We start from the raw sequence: 19,672 nt of genomic DNA on the forward strand, positions 1-19,672 counted from the left end.
GTATATTATCATCCTCTTATCTATGGCTGATTGAGTCTGTACATCCCCCCCAGCCCCTCTGGTTGCATATATGAGTGTGTGTGAGCTGGTGGCCATCCCTCATTGGACTGGTGAACCTGGTGACCTCCGTGCTCCGTGCCTCCCAGACACAAGGGCTTCTCATGTGGCCCCTGGCCAGTCGCTCTCAAAGCCCACCATTCACTACCACCGCGGCTTCTGTGAGAGTGTGTCGGCATGTGTGTGTGTGTGAGGGAGAGGGAGGAAGGGTGAATTTGTTGAAATTACAGTTTGATTAATTACTTGTGTGTGTGTATGTGTGTTTCTGAAAGTATGACTCTTTTCATAGCATACGCACTACATGTACGCTGGGAGTGTTCCACATGAACTCGAACACAAATGTAGGACACTCACACTGTGTGTGTGTAGACGGAAAATGCTTTGAGGAGATGTATGTGCGTGTGTGTGTGTGTGTGTGTGAGCCTGGTGAGAAGGAGCAGTGAACCCTAACACATTGTGTTGAGTGGAGAGCTTGGCTATAAACCAGCAGTACTGTACTAGCACCGCCTGTATGTGTCAAGCAGTAAATGCTGGATGGGGAATCATAGAATCAGCATTTATTTACATCTGAAATGTTAAAGTCTCTACTTCAGAAATGACCACTTTTTCTGAGGGTGGTTTTGTTGAATATTATTAATCTTTTTTATGACTGTTCCTGACACCTCATATATGATTTAAATCCTTTAATTAACTGTGGACATCTAGTTGTTTGGGATGAATGTTGAATTCTTTGCATGGTACAACACGCTGATGCTGGGCCAGTCTGCTGGCTGAGGTAGTGGGACTCAAAATGACAGCTAGATGAAGCGTCCTGCCCACAACCCTCAGGCTGGGTCCAGAGGTCAGTGTGTTTAGAGGAGGGAGGAGGTGGACAGAGTGGGTGCAGCTGGACTTGAAGGCCTGAGGGGGGGTTGCCGGTGGGTCTCAAAGGTCCATGGGGTCTGAAGGTGCACGCTGTGGGGTTGGAGGTTGGGACTTGGGAGTTGTGATGTGACAGAATGCAAGGGCCAGTGACTGGCCGAGGGGTGGGGTGATGGAGAGCTGGCGGTGAGGGTGACCATCTGGATTGGATTGTAGACATTCCTCAGGAAGAGTGTGTGAGTAAAGGTCAGGACGGAAAAAGAGGAGGGGGTCACTCAGCTCTCTACGTGTGTGTATGTGTGTCTGTGTGTGTGTTTATTTTTCTTTGGCTTACTCAGTGTTTCAGTTTGCAATTGTGGTGAGTTTACCATTGTTGGAGAATGTTTCTTACCCAATGGGATTGTGGAATGTGAAATACTTTGAATAATATTCACGTGGGAAATATCGCAGGTGTGAGAATCTGTCTTCTGAAATCTGTCGCTGTTTCACACTGGAATGCAGCATTTCATCGTATGTGTGGTTATATGAAGCTATCCTCCACTGGCCCCACTTGGCCTGACTCTGCCCCTCTGTCACTGGATGTTTGTGCAGGTGGGAGGTCGGAGGGTTGCGGTCATGCTGTCCCTGGACGAGCCCCTGGACCTGAAGCTCCCTCGGCGAGCTAATGGGCGGGACAGAGGGGCGCGCTCACCCCCACTCTCCCCACTACACCCCAAGCGAGCTCGCCAGCTCCGCATGGCAGACGATGGCACCGCAGTCATTGAACCCGCTTCGCCAGCATCTCCACACACAGGTAGGTAAAACCAGTAAAACTAAAATGTGCATTTGAGAAAGAGTGACAGAGTGGGAATGGTGTCCCCATATGAGAGATTATCTTACCAGGTGTGTATGCATGTGTGTGTGTGTGTTATCTCAGGTATGCAGGTGGTCCCTCATGACCGAACAGAAACTCCCACCCCCCCTGCAGTGGACCTGAGCCTGTCTCCTTCCTCCCGCCACACCCCCAGCTCTCCAGAAATGACCAATGGCAACTACATCCCCTCAGGGGTGAGTATGATCGAGCTCAAACACACACACACACACACACACACACACACACCTGCACCAATCCAATACAGGTGTTCTACCTTACCTTTTACCACTTTTGCCCTTCAATAACCACATTATTTCCCCCCTCTTACTTTTTCTCAAACTTTTTCTTTGTTCACTTCCAAGTTAAAATAAACACGGTAAAGCAGCAAGTGGCCAACACTCAGTTGGTCAGGAAATCAGGAACAACACTGGGTTGTGTCATACTCTCTATAAGAGAATCCGGCTATGCAAGAGGTGGGAGGTGTATGTGTGTGTGAGAGAGGAGAGGGAGCTATTAGCTCTTATCAAACACTTCTTGTGTCCCCAACAAGTGCCTCTGTCTGTGCAACTTGCACTCAGTGGCCCCACTGGTATGACGTGTGTGTGCATGTGTGTATGAGTGTGTGTGTGTACATGTATAATCGGATTTAAGACAAGGTACAGCCATGCAGACCTCACGCCGCCTAATTCAATTCCCTCTCAATTGAATTGAGACACGCTGGCTGGGACCATTCAGCCGCCCTGCATCCCACTGAGTGCTAGATAGCCCCCCGACCCCATCGCTACACATAAACTCTACACTTTACTTATCCCCCATGGACGCAAATAGGACATTTTCTTTCCCTCTTACTCTCTCTCCCTCTCTCTCTCTCACACACACACATACACACACAGACACACACGCACACACTATAAGCATTTATAAAAGAACAGCTGCATACAGGCACACTCACATGTTCTCTCCCCTACAGCATCTCACAAAGCAGCTCACATAGTTTTGCATGCAGAGGCAGAGCTCAGTGAAGGAAATTGGTCTCATTTTATGAAATTTGTCACATACACATTTCTGACATAGCTGACGACGATGAGACAGCCACAGGATTGTTACCCATTTGCACCCTTTTTCTCTCTTTTTTGTGCTCCCCTGGTCTCACAAGACAACATTGACTTATTCTAAATTCCACTCTTTATCAGGGCTCCTTTCTGTTTTATGCTTGAGCTAAGTTACACTGTATGTGTGTGTGTGTGAGAGAGAGAGAGAGAGAGAGATGGTGCATTAGCTCTTTGAGCCTCAGCTGAGGTTCAGTGAATCTTACAGCTCTCATGCCGAGCTCAGGGATGTGTCAGGGTTTTATAGTTCGCAGCGGGTGACTACAAGAGAACAAGTAGAGTGAATTTTTGAAGAAGACGATCAGCAGTTTTTGTACTCCACTGACAAAAAGAGGGGATTTGTCACTGCATTATCCAGTATTTTCGCAACTGAGGTGGAGTGTCCAGTCATCCAGCTGATTGTCTGTTCTCAATTATGCCATCTGCATAGGACTATCACAGCTGCAGAGACAAGAGGCAGTTTTTACCCTGGTAATTGTTTTGTTGTCTTTAGCCCCGTTTGGACCAAAAATTCTAGGTATTTGGAACCAGAGGAACTAATCTTAAAAGGTTCTTATTCCTGGGGAAAGTTCCTGTGGTGGAAATAGGGATGTCAGTTTCAGTTAATTTTGCTTTCGACAGACTGACACCCATTAACCGGTAACTAACCGGTTAATTTTTAAGAAAAGTTGTGATGTAGCTTTCATTTGTGAGAGCTGTCCAGCAGTAGGTGGTCAGAGCTAACATTAGCTCATCGTTCTTCTCCTCAAAGTGATTTTCAATATGTTTAGTCACAGTAGCTCTCGATGGCAAACAAACTTGAGCTCGAGGTACAAATATAAATAATAATCCGATTATAAGGTGACCCTTATTATAAAACGACCCCCTCCCCCTTTTCCAATAGCTGTTTTTGGAAAAATAACATTACTTTTTGAATATAACTTACATTATAGTATAGTTGCATACTCACACTCTCCTGCCAGGCTCTTTAAAGGTCAAAAAATTTCTCTGGCAATTAGCATTTATAAGACTGCTTGTTTGTCTTTTTGAGCTCCTTATCATCTTTGACAACGGTATTTGGCAGCTTGACATATTCCTTTTCTGCAGTAGAGACATTGGAAGACGCTTTGGACTCGTTTTTACTCATCATGAATTTATTTCCTCTGTGGCAGAAAAACATGTTACACTAGCCTTCAGAAACCCCTGCATGTTAAACTGGACTAACGAAACACTTTTAGGGCTGACTGACTCTAACACACTCACTATAAACAGACTTTAAGACACTCTCTAGCCTAGCAACATTAATGCTACAAACAACCCATAATGCAACACTCCGTGTAGAAGTCGGTTTTACACCAGTACTTTATCCATTCAAAAAGAATATCTCATGTTGTGAACACATAACTGTCTAGCCATTAGCGGAGTGTGTATGCAAATTAACCTATAGACTGACACATTTAGCTTTCAGGTGTTTTTGCACATTTTGGGTAAATATGAACAACGGTAAAGTTTAAGTGCATGTTTCTTTATTATTGGTGCAGTAGACTGATGATCCCCTTGTCCCTTTTCCTCTTTTTTATTGTTTCCCAGAATTCTCACATCTCACAGGCCTTTCAGTTCTTTGTGCCAATCGGAGCTGGGGCAGGACTTCACCTGCCATCCTCCATGTTCATTGGCCAGACGAGTGACAAAAGGGCCTCTCCTGACCTCTCAGCAGATGAACAACTGGCTTGCCGCTGGAAGAAGGTGAGACCCAGAAAGTAAAATGGTCAAAGTCAAAAGAACTTCGTCAAAACAACACACGCAATTTGAAATGCTGAATGTCTTCTCTTCTCCAGTGCCATCTGCTCTTTGACTCCCTCCAAGACTTGGTGGATCATGTCAATGACTTCCATGTCAAGCCTGAGAAGGATTCTGGTTACTGCTGCCACTGGGAGGGCTGCGCTCGCAAAGGGAGGGGGTTTAATGCTAGGTGAGTGTTTCATACACTGGAGTTATTTAGTGAAGTGTACGTCTGAGGGCAGAATTAAAGAGGTAGTTGCTATAGTGAATGTTGTTTTGTGTTGCTGCAGGTACAAGATGCTCATCCACATCCGCACTCACACTAATGAGAAGCCCCACCGCTGTCCCACCTGCAACAAGAGCTTCTCACGCTTGGAGAACCTCAAAATACACAACCGCTCACACACAGGTCAGTGGTGGAGCTGCACCCAGTGAGTTACAGAATGGCGTTGGAGGTCATGACCCTTGGATATATGAAACGTTATCTGAAAACCTGTTGTATGCATAGTATATAAAAAATGCCAATCTGTATCTGTATGTCAAAGCTAAAACCTGATTCCTCTCTCCTCCTGCAGGTGAAAAGCCCTACATTTGTCCATATGAGGGTTGCAACAAGCGTTACTCCAACTCAAGTGACCGCTTCAAGCATACACGCACACACTATGTCGACAAGCCCTACTACTGCAAGATGGTGGGCTGTCTGAAGCGCTACACAGACCCCAGCTCTCTTCGCAAGCACATCAAGGCCCATGGTCACTTTGTGGCTCAGGAGCAGGGCTCCCCAGGTGGTGTAGGCTCTATGCTGAAGGGGAGTCAAAGTGGAGTGCTTGCTAGCGGAGGGGGGAAGGATTCGGAGTTGTCCTATGTGAGTGGAGCCCACATTATCATCCCAGGGGCAGCGGCTGCTCTCCTGGGAGGCCATGCTCTGCAGGGCCTGGGCGGCTCCCTGCCCTTGTCCCCCCTCAGTCCTCGACCCCTGGACCTCAGCACACTTGGTTGCCCCAGCTCCCCTCCAGGCAGCTTGGGAGGCACACCCATCCTGTCCTTCAATGGCTCCCCGCTGGGCCTGGCCAAGTCCCCTCTGCTCTCCCCGGCGTTCCCCTCCTCGGCCCTGGGCCTGCCAATGGTGTCCGTGCTGGGGGCTGCGTCTGATCGCAGGGTCCCCAGTCAGCAGGCCAAGAGGGGCCGGGGGGAGGAAGGCGAGAACGAGGTGACTGGGGGGGTCCTAAACCTTTCCACAGGAGGGTCTCATGATCCCCTGTCCTGGGTGGTCATCCCCCCAGGCACCGTGGTGCTCAAGCCAGCTGTGGTCAACTGATACACACACACACACACTCACACACACATTCCAGAAGAGCTCAGGGGGTCGGGATGGGAGGGTGAACGCCATAGTGAGGGTACGGGCAGTCAAAGGTGATAGGGATTGGCTCGCACAATCAAATCCAGGCAATGCATTTCAGAGAGGGGGTGGGAAAAAAGAAAACAATAGAGAAACTCAGTCAGATAAACAATAGATAACACTACACCTCACAAGAATTAAGAATACAACGCAAGCCTCTTTTATTGTTGGGAAACTAAGGGGCCCAAGAACTCTGTTCAGGAACATGTAAGGCTCTGTATTTCTATCACAAGGCCTGACAGCGGGCTCCTTGTTGCTTATTTTATACTTTATTCATTCCTGTTTGCTGGTTCTGTGGACGGGGGTCCATGAACGTGACAGTCTTAGTGCTCTGTGTTCTCTCAAAAGTCCTGATTCATTAAAGTATTTATATATGACTATACTTAATCGACAGTGTGCCTCCAGCTTAGCAGTGAGATAGATACACCATGAAACTGAATGACGCTCTCTCAGTTAGGCAAACGTGCACGTGACAGGAAGATTCTCCACAGTTGATTTCAAAGTTATGACCTATTTTTCACAAACTGTGATTAATATGATTCAGACAAGCTTGCCAAACCAAAGCAAGTGAACTCAAACTGTCTTGGATTGGGTGTTGTGCTGGAGAAGGCTGCAGGAGCCGGCTTCAGCTCTGAGACAGTTCAATTTAACACAGCACTTAATAGTGTCAAATGGTTATAGTGTTGAAACCTCAAAACTGCTGCTAACCTCTTGGCTCCCCCAGTGTAACATAAACTGGGAGAGAGCAATTTTTGACAATCTGTCCCCAATTTGGGGAGGGTGACAAACACGGACCAGCCTAGTCCACCAGAATGTGTGCCAGGCATTCAGACTAGGGGCTTTTAGGGCGCAGAGCAATCTGATGACTTACTGCAGACAAATGGTGTAATATCACCTGACAATGACCAATCATCACTTCCTCTTTTACACAAGTGAAATTTAAGGCACTTGTGTGTCTGGCTCCCCCCTCTGGTCGGACAAGATACACAACATCCCACTTGTCATTTACAGAACTCGCACTGTTTTGCTTCTGGATTGTCCAGCTGCTTTCCCGTAATTGAATCAACACGGCCAGTTTGTGTATGAAAGGGCCACTGTGGTGATAAACACTAGCGTCTTGTACTTTGAAAAGTGACCCGACCCAAAACCAGCTGTGAAAAACAGGTGGTCATCCATTCAAAGCCCAACATAGCCGTGTTGGTTGAAGTTTTGTCCCAAGTTCAACAAGTCCCAAGCTGTGCCAAAAATACCTGGAGAGGGAAAAGAGGGATGTACGTATTATGCCACAGAGGGGGGTGTGATGCACTCAATGCCACATACAGCTGGACTGTCTAGGAAGCCACACTATTGCAAACTGCCTCATTTTATTCTGTCCAAAGGGGCAAAAAAAAGAAAGAAAAGAAAAAAAGACTCCTTTGACTTCTGGGAAAACTTTTCTCACGGTTCGATTACGCAGTCAACATGCACTTACCACACACTATATTTCTTACATGTTTTATGAAATGTTACTGCCAATTCATGGTTCTTTAAAGCCTGTCTTGCTCTTATCTCATTTTGGCTCAGGCCTGCAAGGGTCGATTTCGCTGTGGGGTCCTTCCAGGCTTGTATTGCTAGTTTGCTAATGCATGTATGATGTTGATTGCCGTGTCTAACAGAGGAGAGGTAGGGGAGCAGGAGAGGATCATCACAACACAAGGAACATTCCCTCAAGAGACTGACACACACACAACCCTCTTCTCTTTAACTCCTCCATCTCTCCTCTTCCCATCTGCTTTGTTGGCGGTCTTACTTTTCCATCGCCCAGTCTTAGAAATAATCAGTTATTGCTGTTTTATATTTGTGTCATTGGTTTTTTTTTTTGTTTTGTTTTGTTTTTGCTGTTGTTCAGACGAGACATTTTTTCTGATGTTGAAGTTGCTTCTTGTGTTCTGCGAAGGCTGCTCTACGCTCAGCTTTCTGCTGTTGTGGAGGAGTCTTTTGAGGAGTTGAAGAGAGGGAGAGGTTTGGGTCATCTTTAAGGGCAATGGTTCCCGACCTGGGGTTTGGGACCCCCAAGAAGTTCCCTGAAATGATTCTGAAGAGAATCAATTTAATCAAGATGATTTCATTGATATAAAAGACTTTTTTTTTTTTCCATTACACAAAATAGTGTTAACGTTTATTTAGTAATATTTGCTTTTAGCCACACTAGCTGGGTGGCTCATGGATGGCAAAGTCAGTCTGTAGTTCAATCCACCACTTTTATCCAGACTGAAATATCTGAACAATATTTGCATGGATTGCCATTAAATTTTGTACTGACAGTCATAGTGCCTATAGGATAAATCCTAATGGCTTTGGTGATCCCGACTTTTTCTCTAACGCCACCATGAGGTTGAAAATCTTTGTTTTGTTTGTCTCAACAACTATTGGATGGATTGCAATGAAATTTGATACAGATATTCATGTCTCCTTTAGGATGAATATTAATAACTCTGGTGACTTTTTATCTTGCACCATCATCAGGTTAACCTTAATTTGTTCAATACTTTACTTTATGACCATATACCTGTAAAATTTATAACATTCCCATCAGCCTGCTTAACATCAGCATGTTAGCATTTAGCTCAAAGCCTCAGTACAGGCAGAGATGCTAGCGTGGCTGTAGACTCAGTAGGTTCACCTATTCAGGTCTGTGAGATTGATGTACAATGAAAGCATGTGGGAAAGAAATCTGCTCACAACAATATATCCAAACTATGACCATAAACTGTAGATATTGCTTCATTTTATGGGGGTTGCAAGCCAAAAAGGTTTGGAACCAATGCTCCATTGGGAAAATGAGATCTTAGATAGGTATTCAGTGGGCCACATGACATCACAGTCCTCCATGACAATCACATTGGTGCACTGAGGACCATTTAGAGAGTTGATGGGCATAGAAAAAAACGCATTTTGTTTTAAGTGTCCTTACAAAGAATTATCTTCAGTCTCTGCTCCCTTTGTTTTGACTTTTAATTCCAGTTCCATAAAGGGAAGCCATAGAGAAATAACATCCGACTGTGAAATGGCGGGCATCACTGGGAGAGTGTGAGAGCAAAGAGAGAAACGATTGGCTGAATGAATAAATGAATGAACAGGGGACAGGGAGAGATGAGGAGAGAGGCTGTGTGCCAGCAGAGGGAAGAGAGGCAGAGGATAGCTGTGCCGTGCAGCCGCCCTCCATCTGGCCACCTACCCAGCAAACGGCCCTCTCAGCTCTGAAGTCACTGGCTGTGCGGTGCCCAATGTGGCAGCCACTCACATGCATACCAGCCTGCAGAAAACTAGGCCACTGAACTCTGTCTGCCCTCTGGGTTTTTTCTTTTTTTATAGATTAAACCCAAAAGGCTCAACTCCCCCACCTCCCGGCCACAAAGCTTTTTACCAGAGATGGAGAGAACAGTTAAACTAGCAAGCCGCATTCACAGTAAACAAAAACAAGTATAACCCTCCCTGTCTGAGGACGAGCTGTGCTGGGCTGCCCACAGGTCTGCAAGGATTTACATCAGCGATGCACTTCATACCTGTGTTTCTGCCTCAGTAATTCTTTGTCATTATTATCTCAGACACCTCCTCCCCCCTCACCACACACACACACACACACACACACCAGTGGTCAGTCTCTTGATATCAGAGAGTATTGAAGAGGATCTCTCGCTGTGAGTGGACAATCCTGGTGTGTGATGTCATCAGAAACAGGTGTTAAGTAGGCTAGACATGGTTTCCGTGGCAACAGTGAAACCCACAGATGCGACGGCTCTCCTCCTCCTCCCTGTCTGTCCATCTCTCCTCTGCTGGTAGCAGACAGGGACAGAGACTCAGCACAGCGGCAGAAAGCTGATAATATGACACGGATCCTCCCAGGGTCCAAATATTTTCAATATTAAATAAGCTGTATGATCCATTAACCCTTTGAGCTCAGTCTGTAATGAACTGCACTTTTGTTCCCCTCATTGCGTGTGTAGATAGGGGGATGCTGTTACATCCTTTCTCAGTGTAGAGCTTTATTCATCAATTGTTTTGGGAACCAAGAATAATTGTAAAAAATTGTCACTGTTGATACAGTCATCCTCAGTCTGAATTTAAAGTCTTATTTTTAAAAGCGGTACTTGCTCCTGGAGATTTTAAAGTAACCCTCACTTAAAGCTATGAAAAGTGGAACTGAAATCCAGGGCACAGGAAAATTGTGTTAGCTAGGTCAGTGACATTTTAAAGGGGTGCCATTGACTGAAGTGCCACAGTGTTGCACAAAGGGTTAATGATAAGACTAAGGCCACGCAAGGCCTGTTCCAAGTTATGTTTTTTGCACATTTGTGAGATATTATGTCAGTATTTTAATTTTTCCAAGTGCCTTTTTATTATAGGTAAAATATAGAAGCTATACACTATATGAAAAAAAAATGATTATATGAAAATATATTTTTTCCTGGCATCATGTTCTGTGGTTGAACATGCAGAATTTTAGAGTTGTAAAAGTCTCCAATTGGTACAACATAGCGGTGTTCTCCTGTTTTAGAGGAATTTTATTACGATATTGATAATAATGTCAATGAAAAGAAAAATGTTTAATAAAGTGGCATTTGATACAACTTGTGTTTTCATTTCTGTCCCAATCACACAATCACTACACATTATGGAAATGTACATGTACATAATAATACATAATGCCCCTTTAAATACAGTGGAGTCCAAAAGTCTAAGACCACTAGTCAAGATACTTCTATTTTGCATTTGCTTCACATGTAATACTTTTTTTTTTCATTATAAATGATAATATCAGCTTAACAATTTGAGTGAAAAACGTACATGAATTTCAGAATATTTTATTATTTGGTAGGTCCCCCTTTTACTTTAATGACAGCATGCACTCGAGCTAGCATGGACTCCACAAGTTTGTGCAAGACCTGATGACCCATGTTACCCCAGCATGATTTGACCATGTTCCAATGAGCTTCTTGTGATGTCACAAAGTGATTGGCTTTCTCAGTCAAGTGCCCCCAAAAATGTTCAACGGGGTTGAGGTCAGGCGACTGTGGAGGAAAGTTCACGACAGTCAGGACTCCTTGATTTTCTTTGGTCCTCAAGTAGTTCTTGCAAAGCTTTGAGGTGTGTTTGGGATCATTATTTTATCCTTTACCACAAAGATGCAAACCAGAGGAGAAGAACAGAGTGGTACTTCTCCTTGGTCAGGGTGTAGTAAATTCAGTGCAGGTGTCCAAATCCAGAGTAGGCAAAACACCCCCTGACTTGAATATTCCCACCACCACGTTTCACTGTGGGTTTGATACACTGTGGTATTGTTCTCTCTCCTGTTCATCTCCTTACATACACCCTTCTGTTACTGCCATACATCTCAAACTTGGATTTATCAGTAAAAATGACTTTTTTCCAGTCATCCACTGTGAAATGCTGGTATTTCTTAGCCTACCCCAAGTGTTTGGCCTTGTTTCCCCTCCTGAGAAGTGGTTTAGAAACTGCTACTCGTCCTCTAAAACCACAACAAGGCAGCCTTCTTTTGCATTCTTTATTTAGCAAATTCTGTATCTCTCAGTGAACTTAACTTGATGTATTGATCTTCTGATGGTGTGGTCACTTTTGGTCTGCCTGATAGTGCTTTGGATACAACTGATCTAGTTTGTGCAAAGCGTTTTAGAGTTCCATGCACTGCCCACTTTAGTCTAGCCATGATTTGACGCTGAGAAAGCCTCTTTGCTTAGAATAATTTGACTTCTGACACTTTCACTTAGTTCTGATGCCATGTTTACCACTATCACTATGCTACTTGGTAAGCAATGATCTGCTGGAAACAAAGAACAGCCATATTAGTAACAGGTGAACACCGGCTGCAAGTTGAGTTACTTGAACAAGCCTCTGATGAGTAGATCAAATCCACCTGAGTGTCATCTGAACGCTTCAATGGAAGGGATACAACTCACGGAAATCTGACCTTTTGTACAAAGGAGTTACAGTAAGTTGGTCAATGCCACAAATTTGCTTAAATTTGATTACTGATCTAGAAATAGTTCAGAATCTTAAATATTTCTTTTTATGTTGTAACGCCTCAAACTTCCTAATTATCTCCAGGTTTACATGAAAATATTAGAGATTTGTTGTTTCTGATTAATGATCAATGAGCTGTAGTTTCACTCACTGTATTATGTGTTTTAGATATTCAAACCCACAGTAACCAAAAAACTAACATTAATTTATTTTACTCTTTATGTTCATCAGATCATTGCAAACCACACAAAACCACCATGTGACGATCTGTAAGCCTCTGAAGAACAACATTTTTTTTAATAACTGGTATATATCTTGATGTTGTAATCATGTTTGTGCTTCCTCATCTTGAAAAAGCTTCCACTGGTTAAAAAAAAAAACGTAAACAAAGTCAAGACTAGAGAAAAGGTGAAGGCTTTTATTAGGTTATAATTTACAGAGGATGGGGAAAGGAAAGAAAGAGCGAGCATCATTTCATACTTCATGTTTCCGTTTTCTGCTGTGACTGCTGCTTTTCTTGTTGCGTCTGAATACTTATTTCCTCATCTAGACGCTCTTTAGCCCGCACCACCTGGACATAGACACACACATACAATAATAATGATGACTGGGAGAAAAGAAAGACTCTTTCAAAAATAACCAAATTACACTGTGGCTCACTCAGAGCACAGAAGAATTGTTGAGAGATAAAATCAGTAACAACTTAATTTCAAACATGACCCAGTTCAAAGAGTGGATTCCTCCTATTGTACATGCTGAGAGTCACATGCGTCGTAATTTTATATTTGACACAGACACAAAAGCAGAAAGAGAACTGATCATTGTTTGTTTGGATGTTATGAGCAAAACAAGTGAACTGAGTGACTAAGAATATGAAAACCATTGTTTCAGGTTGCGCAAGTTCTAATGTTTCACAACTGCATCTATGGCTCAATAATACTGGTGCCACAAAAACATCAAATTAAGTTTTCTCCTGAGGGTGAAAACACAGTGAGGTGAACAAAGATTGAAAGAGGAAAAACAAAAGATTGAATTGTTACAATCATAAAAGCAAACTGGCATTGTGCACAGCATACCTGTCCTTGTCATAGAGAGGCTTCAGTACTCCGTGTACTGAGCAGTCTGCTTGCTCTTTATTTACCCTCTAGACCCCATAGCACCCAAGAGTGCCTGTCATTTTAAAATGATTTCCAGTGTATCAAAAAAAGGGAAAATAAAGTCATGAGCTTTTTTATTGTATTGTAGATACTTTAAATTGTCATTGATGAAACAGAACCAGAAATATACATCATCATAATTTTTTTTGTGGGTTTCCACCCGGTTTCCTCTTGTAGACAAGAGAATGGCTTTGCTGACTAAGTGTCACTGATGCCGTAAGATTGTGTTGTGAGAGAGATCCTGACTCATCATGCATGGTGGAAAGCAACAAAGACATTTTTGAGGTCAAGTTTTTGGCCCAAAATCGCATAATCACCGTCAGTAAACAATGGGACCTACCTAGCTCTCACTGCCAAAGACGGACGCTGTAGACGGAGACGGATGAGGCAGAGTGCCTCGTCGGTAGGGAGGACTGACCGGGTTGCGGCGACTTTTTCCCGTATGAATTCTTTTTTCCATATAAGTTTGGCGACTTTTGTTGACTGTTCTTATAACACTGCTGTGTGGGTTGAAGTGTGGGATGTATTTTGAAAGCCGGGCATTATCCGGTGACGGACCTGTTTTGTTGTCAGACTCTGAATGTTGACTCGAGAAGCAGACGGAGAGAAATGTTGTGGATCACATTTGTTATAAAATTAACCTGAGGTTACTTTCTGTTCTTTAAGGTAGAGTCAGATGGATTTCTCATTGAATGTTTGGATTGTTTGGCATAGTTATATGTTGATTTCATATACACTTAAGTGAAAATAGGGTTTGATTATAAGCTATGATTTGTTGACACTAGGAAGCAGATGGAGGGAAATGCAGTGGATCACATTCTTGTTGTAAAATTGACCTAGAGTTATTTGATCTTCTTTTAGGATACATTGCATCTCTCATTGAATATTTTGATTGTTTGGCATCATTACATTTATTAATTTCATATTATGTTCACCTCAGTAAAAATAAATAGGATGTTACTAAAGGCTATTATTGGCTGACTTTGAGATTTTACTTATTGTAACTGCGTGTACAGTTTGTAGTGACTTTTGCAGTTATGATAATAAAGTTTCTTCCAAAGAAAAAGTGTGAAGTTATATTGTTTGTATATTAAGTATGTTTCACACTGTAGAAACTGATCAGTGCCTCATCACATGAATGTCATCCTGAGGAGAGGTGGGGTTACGAGTGAGTGCAGGTTTATAATGATAATTACTTGATGTTTCTGCTACACATGCCACATATTGGTACCACATTAAAGAGGAAGTTGTGTTTTTTTTCAAATGAAAACATCTCTTGATTGCAGTTTCTTTCTGTTTTTGAGATAGAGCTGTTTGGATTGAGTAGGAAAATGCTCGTGAGGGTTCTCAGTGAACTGCAGCAACATTTTAGAATTCTACTGTGGTCTAGAGGGTTAATTAATCAATTTATATTAATGGTATTAATGCAAATGTACTCTAACTTGAAAGTGCAAACAGTTGTAAGTATACATCCTAAGTCCGTGTCTAGACAGCAAACATAGCGTGATGCACTACGCTATGCAGTGTTGAGCGTAGGTCACCCGTGTGTTGGAAGCGCTCAGAGCCCAGTAAACATGACTGTAGTGACATGCGTAAAACGGAGGGAAATAGACTTGAAGCGTAAATGAACGCTTCAGGTCGCAGTTATGCCCGTGAGACGCAGCTAAGACGTGACTATGCATGGAGCCGGTGCAGACAGCTGCACTGATTACAATTAGAGCATATCTGTTGCGTGTGATGTGCGCGTGAAAAACGCATTTGACACGCTTGCTGTCTAGACACGGGGTCAGACAACAACTTGAGCTTCTCTGAGAATCCATAACCATATTTGCAAGAAAGGCACTCAACAGCCCAACAATCAGTCAGTCTTAGAAATAGTTTACAAAACTCGGATTGAGAAGGTGCAGACATTCAACTCCATATCACAGTTTGGTGACCTGAACAGCAGGTTTAGCAGTAAGCTTTTTAGTTGAGTTGCATTGATAATTGACAAGATAATATGCTGAGTGACATATATATCAACACACTGAACTCTGATAGGTGCTATAGTCTTTAGCTACCAAAAACATTTCTAAGAAGTCTCTTAGTGCAGTCAGCATTGTAAACTCAAATAAACAGAGCTGCTGCAACAAATAGTCAATTAATCAAATGATAATCAAATAATCATTTTTTAAGCAAATATGCTGAGAATTTGCTGCTTTTAGCTTCTCAAATGTGATGATTTTATGCTTTTCTTTGTCATACGTAACAGTTAACTGAATATCTTTGGGGTTTGGACTGTCGTTTGGACAAAGTAAGACATTTAAAGATGTAACCTTGGACTCAGGGAAATTATTATTATAATGGGCATTTTCACTATTTCAACATTTATAGACAAAACAACTGTTCAAATTATCAAGAAAATAATCAGCAGATTAACTGATAATGAAAATAATCGGTAGTTGCAGCCCTACTGCAAATCCTGCTTCACATAAGGCATTATTTTATGTCTCAATATTCTGTTTTTAATCATTTTGTTTATACTTTTCACCACTGTGCTGTGTTTTATATTCCTATGACGTCCTGTTACATCTTAGTTTTATGTTCTTGTGCTGTTTTTTTCAATGTTTTGGTGAGCTAAAAACAATTATCCACTTTGTGAAAAATAAAATCATATTTGCTTCTGTTCTATTCTAAATTACAAGTTACCTTAATTGTCTTCTGCTCTACAATATATTTGAAAATAACAATGTGATGCAATATAACTAATTAATACTTCAATAACAAAAAAAAGTGAAATGTCTTGTGTTATGAGCTACACAATACTTACTTTTGATTGTAGGTAAAATGAACCTCCGACTGACTTATCATTGACTTTGAAAAGGTGTTCATAGTTCTGGAAGAGATAAACATTAGTGTGAATATTCAGGTAACAGCATTTCATCTTCACTTAAAACATTTATTTCAAAACAGCAAAGACACAGATAGACACATTTTCTGATAACCATTACTGTAGAAAAATAAATAAATCAAACAAAAGTCTATCAGTTCACATGAATCTAAATCTGTGTTCCTGCTGTAAAAACTTTATTAGACAGAGGCAGTGTGTTAAGCCACCAGAGGAGTTGAGTGTTTCATATTCAAAAGACAGATTTGGGTTGGGAGAATCCTTTTGTTATAAAAATCATAGTGTATCTCTGTATCTGACTCCTCTTCCACTGGCACAATGAAACGGTTTGCAAAGCTCAAGGAATAATTTTGTTAAATTAAGGAGGGTGCTGAACTCATACAGACAGAGACACATGTTTAGACAGTGGCTGGTGCTATAAAAAAAAAACCTGACAAGAGAGTGTGTTCGCACCTTCTGAATCTCCTCAGGGGAGAGTGTGGAGACATTGAGAATTTGCTGAGCCTCTTGCAGGGTCATCCCAGTGATGCTGGAGGCTGCAGCCGACTGCTGACCTGCAGTGTTTCTCGCCCGCGCTGCTGCTTGACTGGCTGTAAGGGGAAAAAAAATGTAACACACACTAAAGTTCACCACTTCATTTCATCAGACAACCTACATCAATGTGAAAGCAATTAGGGCTGGGTGACACTATGATATTATCACTTATCAAATTTCAGCATGATATAACTTCATCATATTATTCTACAAATTTCTGTTCTGAGCAGGTTGTAATATTATCAAGAGTAAACTGAGAACTTGGTCCGACATAACACTAGAACACAGTTTGTTACTTTGAACATCAGTTTACTTATCTAACATGTGTTTACACATACATTTACCATATTGTGATATATATTATTATGGGCCAATATTACAGCCCGACCAGTGATGTATTTTTGGAGTTGATGCCAATACCAATATTAGGGAGTAAAAATATTCCGATATCAATATATCAGCCAATAATCATACAGAATATATATATAAACACACTTTTTTTTTTTTTGCAATGACCCCTCAAATGCAGTTACAAAGATATGCAATGGAGGCATGATATTTTACAGTTTAACAATAAACTTTATTTTATGAAATGACATCAGTGCACTAAAACAGTAAACTTCACCTCAGGAATTTAATAATTATAAATAAATCTAAATAAAAAAACACACAAAAAAAAAACACATGAATATAATAAACTTGAAGTAAGAAAAAGGATCAAATATACATAAAATGCTGCCTATGTAACTTTAAAGCTGGAGTGTGGGACTTTTGTCTCCCCCTTCTGGCACTGAGAGTAAAGGGGGGCCGGTAAAAACAAATATGTTTTGATGTCCACCAGCCCAGAAATGTACGTTTCTAACGGTCCACTGGTCCATCGGCCAAACAGGATTTGTCCCTGTATGCCAGTACACCACTGGCCATAACGTACTGCTTCAGCTGTAAAATGGTGGATTGTTTTGAGAATCACACAACCCCCATGAAATGACTTGTTTCACTATCAGAATTTGATCCAATAACATTTGGAAAGTCTACAGTCATGATTAACAGCCAAACAGCCAGCGCGGGAATGTCGCTCCTGACATGAGATCTAGTAAGTCTGTGTACTGTGAAATACAAAGAGACTTATCGGGGGGTGATAGGCTTAATCTGCATTGTGTGAACTTGTTTGGCGAAGGCTTGAATGTAACAGATGTTCATTTATATGTAAAAGTTCTGCACTGCAGGTTTGAAAAATAAAAAATGATAACCGGTGCATAACGGACCACACATACGCCAATACCGATATTTCTGTGATAGGCCAATATCGTCCGATAATATCGGCTGACCAATATATCTGTCGGGCTCTGGACAATATCTCTATTACTCACGTGATCATAATTACCACATCAGCCAACCCTTGCTGCAACCAATTAATCTGATGGTAAATTTGTGATGACTCACTCAGTCTTTAAAAATGTTTTCTGAACCAAGGGTTTTGTCTGTAAATTACTTGTTTTGTCCAAGCAACAGTCAAAACTCCAAGGTATTCAATTAGCAATGATATAAAACAAAGAAAATCCAATTTTTTTGACATTCTTGCTTGATAAATTGCTGCAACGATTAAAGAATAATATAAATTATTACTTATCAATCTGCTGATTGATGAATCAGTTGTTTTTTGGACGCATTAGTTTTACATACTACATTGAAACTCTAACAGACTTATGGCCACATTATGAGTCATACCTGCATATTCTTGTTGTAAGGCACGAGCAAAAGCACGTCCCACCACCTGTACTCCCATCACAATGACCTGTGCTAGATACTTAGCCTGCAGAGGAAAAAATAAAAAAACATCATGAATGCAAGAATGAAGACAAAAATGATCACACCAGTCCTCTGACAGAGCCTGTACCTCTAGCAGGTGACATAATAGACTGAGTCCTGGTGTAATGTAACTAAGAAGATGTCAGGAACTTACATTTTTGTTACATTAGCTAAACATAGACCAATTGAACACTGTCCCAGTGAAAAGAAGGCAGCTATCTTATGTAACAGTGCTGGAAAAGTAAACTGCGACAACGTCTCCAGCTCATGCTAACATTTAGCAAAATAGCTCCACACTAACGTTAACAAAGACTCTGGGTATAAGAAAACGACAACTGTGAAATGTATTCTTACCATTTTTAATATGTTAAACGCCTTTTACCGACAGAGCACGACTTGTTTTCACACATGTAGCAACACCAGTGAAGGTTACTGAAGGGTCAAAGTTCAAGCTAGCACACAATTCAACGGGAGGCTGTTTGTAATACTGACACCTACCGGCAGGGAGGCCGAACTGCAGCCTGAGCTCTGCAGCCTCAAAATTGTTGTTTACTGGAAATATGCTGAAACAAACTGTTAGAAATTTTATTATATCAAAATTTATTATATCAGGATAAACCCGTTTAAGATGTATTTGTAGATTTAAATGTAGATGTACCCCCGTTTTCAAGCAGGTCCAAAACAAACACTCAGAAAACAAATAGAACGCAAAACAGCTCAAGACACAATAATACATAACACAACAATGACAAAACAAACAACCATACAAACAAGAACCTAAGTAACAAAAACAGAAGTTATTACCTTCGACTAGACACAATCAAAAGAAAAATGATCAATCTATAAAGGAACAGTGATAGCATTACTGAAAAGGGAATTTGTTTTAAGATGAGAAAACAAAACATATATTGATATTTGCAAGTAACTTATTCCAATCAGACGTAGACAGAAATATAAAAGCTTTTTTATCACCTTCTTTTGATACAAAGAGGACCATAAAGAGGATCTGATCAGAGTGTCTTTGTGAATAATTTGTCATATAAGGAACAAAAATTGTTTGAAACAATAAGGATAGTTAAAGTTAGTGCATTTCAAAATAAAGTGGTACAAGTGAAATTGATGTCTTATATCAAGATGGAGTCATCTGAGTGTGTCTAACATTGTGCAATGGTGTGTAAAAAAAGAACAGCCTAATATAAATCTGCAGACTCTGTTATCTACAAC

General features: G+C 41.5%; 2 protein-coding genes across 4 annotated transcripts in view; one reads left to right on the plus strand and one right to left on the minus strand.

Moving 5' to 3' along the window:
• Positions 1–10,633, plus strand: part of glis2b (GLIS family zinc finger 2b) — a 29,443-nt gene extending 18,810 nt beyond the window's left edge. For both annotated transcript variants that reach the window (XM_042391663.1, XM_042391664.1), the window contains exons 2-7: positions 1,510–1,711; positions 1,835–1,965; positions 4,450–4,605; positions 4,698–4,831; positions 4,932–5,050; positions 5,217–10,633. In XM_042391663.1, the coding sequence (XP_042247597.1) occupies positions 1,534–1,711; positions 1,835–1,965; positions 4,450–4,605; positions 4,698–4,831; positions 4,932–5,050; positions 5,217–5,959 (1,461 nt within the window). In that variant the 5' untranslated portion in view covers positions 1,510–1,533 and the 3' untranslated portion in view covers positions 5,960–10,633. The remainder of the gene's footprint in view (positions 1–1,509; positions 1,712–1,834; positions 1,966–4,449; positions 4,606–4,697; positions 4,832–4,931; positions 5,051–5,216) is intronic.
• Positions 10,634–12,459: 1,826 nt separating this feature from the next.
• The window catches only part of LOC121883413 (mitochondrial import inner membrane translocase subunit tim16-like), a 116,231-nt gene continuing 109,018 nt past the window's right edge, over positions 12,460–19,672 (minus strand). The window contains exons 1-5 of one of the 2 annotated variants that reach the window (XM_042391659.1): positions 18,803–18,910; positions 18,368–18,452; positions 16,559–16,695; positions 16,028–16,093; positions 12,460–12,632 (exon numbers count right to left, since the gene is read on the minus strand). In XM_042391659.1, the coding sequence (XP_042247593.1) occupies positions 12,543–12,632; positions 16,028–16,093; positions 16,559–16,695; positions 18,368–18,452; positions 18,803–18,805 (381 nt within the window). In that variant the 5' untranslated portion in view covers positions 18,806–18,910 and the 3' untranslated portion in view covers positions 12,460–12,542. Of the gene's footprint in view, positions 12,633–16,027; positions 16,094–16,558; positions 16,696–18,367; positions 18,453–18,802; positions 18,911–19,672 lie in introns of those variants that run through there. The other variant, XM_042391660.1, reaches the window with a different exon arrangement.

This window comes from Thunnus maccoyii, chromosome 18 (assembly GCF_910596095.1).
Source record: "Thunnus maccoyii chromosome 18, fThuMac1.1, whole genome shotgun sequence".
Taxonomy (NCBI): Eukaryota; Metazoa; Chordata; class Actinopteri; order Scombriformes; family Scombridae; genus Thunnus; species Thunnus maccoyii.